The 5833-nt window shown below is 36.4% G+C and overlaps 2 protein-coding genes across 2 annotated transcripts; one reads left to right on the top strand and one right to left on the bottom strand.

The window, feature by feature from the left end:
* The first annotated feature begins 591 nt into the window (after nt 1-591).
* LOC109208898 (tRNA-splicing endonuclease subunit Sen2-1-like) lies at nt 592-1334 on the top strand. Its single transcript, XM_019372056.1, has one exon. The coding sequence runs from the start codon at nt 603-605 to the stop codon at nt 1332-1334; it is 732 nt and encodes a 243-aa protein (XP_019227601.1). The 5' UTR covers nt 592-602.
* A 310-nt stretch (nt 1335-1644) lies between these two features.
* Nucleotides 1645-4968, bottom strand: LOC109208894 (tetraspanin-3-like). The gene is made up of 2 exons (XM_019372053.1): nt 4190-4968; nt 1645-2184 (listed from the first exon to the last, which is right to left on the bottom strand). Exons 1-2 carry the CDS (start codon nt 4955-4957, stop codon nt 1840-1842), a joined length of 1113 nt encoding a protein of 370 aa, XP_019227598.1. The 5' UTR covers nt 4958-4968; the 3' UTR covers nt 1645-1839.
* Between the last annotated feature and the right edge of the window lie 865 nt (nt 4969-5833).

Raw genomic sequence — 5833 nt, 5'->3', positions numbered from 1 at the left:
TACACTTAGATCCCCACAGTGTATTAGTTCCCCACAGTGTATTCTCTCTCTTCTGATTGTTTTCATATTTAACATAAATGAACAGACCTTGAAACCCCTCAAAATTGGGGTGAAAATGATTGGTAGCAAGAAATATCTCCGCAGTTTCTCTGCAGTGCTTCACTCTCAGTAGCTCCCTTTTCCCGTGTTTTTTAATATACTCCTTGAAAAGCTCCATTTGGGCTTATGGAGGGATGAGTTCTTCTTTAGCTGCTACCGTTTCTGAATTGAATGTGCATTATGTTTACTTTCTTTCTCTAGGCCATGTTGTGCTTGATGGATTCTTTAATTGGATTGTTGTAGTTGTTTTACCACTTTGCTGCTGCCAATTGTTTGACAAAGTGCTTTCACAGCATGACATTGGAATAACCATTTCATAGTTGCAAAATGCAATTTACTTTACATTTTGAAAATTCTCTAATTGGTGTCTATTTTTCTATGATCATGTGTTGTATGGCTATGTAATTGATTGATTGCATTTTTTGGTCCAATGTTAGTCGTGTAAACAGGTGTAAATAGGAATATCGTGAATTTAGACTCTTTTTTTGTTGTCAACGTGAATAATGGGGCCGAGGTGGAAAGGAAAAGGGGCAGAAGTTAAAGCTCTTGCAGATCCCATTTCAGAAATAATCAGCCAGCTTCAATCTGCTCTGATCTGCTCAAACTCTCGAGGACTGCTTTCTGGTACGAATGTGCTTCTTAAAGCAGACACAGAACAAACTGAGCTCCTCAATCGTGCATGTTTTGGTAGGCCTAGGGTAACGGCAGAAAAGAATGAGCAATGGTTTCAGCTCTGCATGGAAGAAGCTTTTTACCTTCAGTATTCTCTAAAATGCATTAAGGTTGTTGACCACAATGACATTGAACTGAACAGTGATGAGTTATGGAGGCATATGACATCCAGGAGGGAAGATTTTCCTATCTTATTCAAAGCTTTTTCTCACCTTAGAAGTAAGAACTGGGTGGTTAGATCAGGCTCTCAGTACGGGGTAGACTTTGTTGCCTATCGTCATCATCCTGCTCTAGTACATTCTGAATATGCTTTGCTTGCTTTATCTTCACAAAATGGTAGTGCAAATGGTCGCTTGAGGGTTTGGTCTGACTTCCATTGCACTCTTCGACTTTGTGGTAGTGTGGCGAAAATGTTACTAATTCTTGATATTGAGCAACAGCAAAATTGTGCAACTTCTCCGTCGTGCTTAGATAACTATGTTGTTGAAGAGAGAACAATCACAAGATGGAGTCCGGAGCAAGGCCGCGAAACAAAAGCTAAGTTTGACCCAAGTAAAAAGTAGATCGTCTGGTTCAAGATTAACTCCTACTTCATATGTTGTACTAGTTTAGCAATTGTAATGTGCTTTAGAAGCATTACGATTAATACTATGTATTACTATTAATACTCTGCATACTGTATTTATTCCCCCTACTTTGTTGCAGGCATTTTGGGCCGACTTTTACGCCCAGCAAAATGGTAAACTATGCCTTCTTATTTCACCCTCGATGCTCTTTAAGTAAAAGTCAAGCTTATATGAATGTTTTTATCTCTTATAGCAAGTTGCTACATCCGGAAAGAACTAACCTGCCTCCAAAACCAATTCAAAGAGAAACCCAGGCATAAAAAGGAATTAATTATTAAAAAAAAAAAGAACAGAACAACTCATACGAGATTTACAGCCAATTCCCTTTGGGGGAGAAAGGGAGCATATGAAAGTACGAAGAAAGCATGTTGTTCTAATAAGATAGAAATGCCAAACATACGGAATACATTTCAAGGTTTACTGTATTGTCATGGGGAAACTCTTAGAAGTGTATCCTGCTAGGTTGAGATTTCTCCATCCTGGTTTCTCCGTAAGGCTCGTCGTTATCAATCTGCTTGTTGTGTCTAAATGCTGCTATGGCAACAATATACATGATGACTAGAATGATCAATATGACAATGTTGATGACAGATACTTTCCTCCAACTCTTTTTAAGACTTGCCAGAACACCAGCTTTACAAGAATTGCAGTTATAGCAGAGCTGCCGTTGATCATTGTTCCATCTAACACAATCTGGATCACCTCCTACCAGCCCTCCTTCGGAACTCCACACTGTCTCATTCATGTAAGTATAGCCACATTCTGTAGGGGGCTTGCAGCAACCAGACTACATAAAAAGTTCCAAGACTTTGTCAGAGAAGTTGTCTTTACCACTGTACTATATACCGACTAATGTTAGAGCAAGAGTAGTTTTGCTCACGAATGCTCCTTAATCAATATTTTACGCAACAATTTGGGGATTTACAAGAAAGAAGAGTCCAACCTGAGGAAATTCTTTGTGACTATTCTATTCTATTCAGTAGTCAGAGGATTCACCAAGTTGGACTATTTTTACATCCGTAGTCAACCTACAACAACTCTCTTCTTTTTATCCAGCGTTTAGGACTGGCTACATTTACAAAGATCACACAGATGGAGTTAATTTGTTGGATATTTAAACATCTAGCACGCATAGCCTCTCTTGCTCTTCAAGCTGCATATATGTGATGTCAATAATTGGGGCCCTAATTATTGGAGCTTGCTGGGAGTTAGGCTTCCATCTATTCCAACAAAGTTAGTCATAGACATCAACATCAAACTTGTATACACTATTTTCATATAGTAGGTGATTTCTTTTATTTTATTTTTTTAATATATAAACCACCATTGAGGTGGGGCTTAGGCAGACCCCTACCTGTCCATTACTTTATATAAACCACCATATAGTAGGTGATTGATGCCAAAGGCCATATAATATTAGGCAGTGATTGAAGCAATAAATATTTTCATAAGCAATGTCCCTTTAAGGCAACTGTACCACTTGCAAATTAAGATCCACGACATATACATTTCATTTTTTTAACATGTTGATCTAGGTTACATCAGGAAAATATTTGCGTGTACAAACTCTTACAAGTGACTCATAAACTAGAGAAGCTTCTTTCTTTTTTTTGTGTTGGACCACTTAATATGAAATCTCTTGCTACATGTACTGTGCATAAACTAAAGCAGCCATTTATACATGAAATCCCTTTAAGGCAACTGTACTGTGCATAAACTAAAGCAGCCACCTACCAAGTTTTCTTAATTTTCCATGCATAAAATTTTTCTACCACATGTGATCATAAAGGCTATTAAATGGAATAGTTAATTTCCTTGGATGGTCACCATGTAAAGAAAGAGCCTTTCTTGCATTTTCATATTCGTATATGTAAATTGAAGAGTGAAACTGAGATTAATTACAAGGGCCCATCTATTATCAGGGTAAAGTGAGGGAGAAAGCACTGAAGATGCTTTGGGCTATTAACATTCCTAACAAGTTATGAACTTATGATCCAAACATGCAGCAATAGTCTTTAAAGAAGTAAAAGAAGACGAAATGTTAGGCAAACATAAAGCAAACAAATTTTCTTTTCCAAAGTTGCTGCTAAAAGAACCTAAATTAAAGTAGGATATTCAAAGCAAAATAAATAAAATAAGGATCAGTCCGAAGTAGCTAACATCCAGGCTCATAAAACATGCATATTGTCACAGGTCAAAAATACCTATTTATTGAAAAGTAGGTAAAATGTCTCGTCACTATATAAAGATTAAAGAAGAGTGTTACCCCAAGCTCAATTAAAAAGCCAAGAATGGAAAAGAAAAAGAAATCCCCATAGAAATGTTCATTTTAATTGTCCCACACTTTCTTTTGTCACTGACCTAGCTAATTATTCATTCTAAATTCGATCAGTTGAAGTTGATTGCATTTCTCTCTCTCTCTTGTTCTCTTTTGGCTTTATATCCTACTTGGTAGGTCGGAAATTGACAAGGGGTATTTGTTGGCACCTCACATGTTACTTACCTATAATCAAAACATGGAAAACGTAAACATGTATAGTTGGCATTTCATTGTCAATGCCGTAATAACAGATGTACATGCAACCCTAAGCACTTTCTTAGTCATGTTTGGTGAAAGAAATCAATTTCAAAAAGAAAACTTACTGCAATTTCCACAACAACAAAAAACATTTCAAGATTCAACAGAGCACAACAAATTAGCATATTTTCTTCTTAAAACATTATAATTCGTGCTAGAATTGAATCATATAAACAACCAAAAAAAAAAAAAAAAGATTCTTATTGGTAATTACCTCAAGAGGACTAAGCTTTCTACGGTAAAACATTTCAGCAGGCTCTGGAATTCCGTTATTATATGTTCTCCTCATCTTACCGCAAACATGAGAATCCCTAATACAAGAGCTGATTTTCATCCAATAGCTCTGACTTTTGACCCTTTCCTCTAGCCACCCAGAGTAATCTTGCAAGTAATACTCCAAGTAGCCCCGGTTCATAACGGGTCGACCCGACCCTTTATCAGTGACAGCATAAGCAAAGATTATAAAACCAATCAAAGCAGCTATGATGAAAAACATCGCCCATAGATAAAGGTACATGAGGAAAGTGTTCCTATAGCAAGCACCAGCAAAACCAGCTAAAGAAACTACCATAATTGCAACCCCAATAATTATTAATGGCCATTGAAGGAATTTTAAGCAGTCTGTGTTGTTTGCTCTGCTACTTAGCCATATTCCACCACCCAAGATTGGAATTGATGCAAGAAATGTGAAGAAGTTCACTAGACCTATCAAGTGGTTGCTTGTTCTCATGGTGTAAAAACTCCTATTTTGTTTGGCTCTCTTATGTCTAATATTTATATGGGTAATTCTTGGAATTTGATATGAGAGTAGTTGAATCAAGAAAAAGTAAGAGGCTTGTTTTATTAAGTTAAAGAAGGTGGAGGTTGAAACTGCAGAAAAGAGGAGGCTCTTTCCTCTTAAGTCATGGGGAAGTAAGGGGTAAGTGATAAGTGAAAGTGACAGAAGCACCCTCTTTGTCAGCATTCTACTTAGTCCCTGCATTGACCTGGCACAGTTGAGATGAGGGTGAAAATAATTTTTATAGTTTATGTAATTTAATTTGTTTTAGCAGGTTGCTTCTCTTGTTTTAACGACTCTAATTATATATTTTATGGACGATTATATGATTTATCTTTTAGATGACTTGATATTTGTCACACTGTCTGTGAGTAAAATTAAACTCTTAAAAATGTATATATAAGTATCTTGGTGGTGATTGTTTGTGGATAAGTTTTTTCAGATCTTGCTACAATGTCTTTCTTCTAATTTATAAAATAAAAACAAAATAAGAGATGGTAGTTTGCTCTTTTTCTTTCTATTTCTTTTTTCCAAAAAGAGGAAGGCTATATGCTTGTTTACCTCGAAATACGAGTAATAATTAAACTTGTTTGTAGTTTTAATGATACGTGATTTAATTCAATACAAATTAATAACAATGAAATCAAACGTATAAATTAAAGAAGTAAGTTGAGTCAAATCAGTGCTTGAGCAAGTCTTGACCTCGAGCTATGATGGCCTCGAGGTAGGTCAACAAGAACAGTAAAGTAAAGACAATAAAGTTAAGAGACAATTCTGATGAGTAATGAGCAAGAAAGTAAGAGAGTATATTCTTTTGCCAATGATTGATGCGTTACAAATAATTGGTATCCCCTTTATATAGTAGGGGAACCCTAAAATAAGGTACATTTCTATTTACAGTAAGGAATCTTATTGGGACAGCTGTCTAACCGCCTAGTACAAATCCGTACTAACTCGTACAAATCTATTCCGGTATTTACGCCATGATCTTGGGGCCATCCCGAGAATCTCACTCTTTCTGTTATAAAACCATAACGGTATTATCTCGAGGTTGGTCGTACTCGGCCCCGGTGTTCATCG

This window comes from Nicotiana attenuata, unplaced genomic scaffold, assembly GCF_001879085.1.
Source record: "Nicotiana attenuata strain UT unplaced genomic scaffold, NIATTr2, whole genome shotgun sequence".
Lineage (NCBI taxonomy): Eukaryota > Viridiplantae > Streptophyta > Magnoliopsida > Solanales > Solanaceae > Nicotiana > Nicotiana attenuata.
This window is presented reverse-complemented; position numbering and strand designations above follow the sequence as displayed.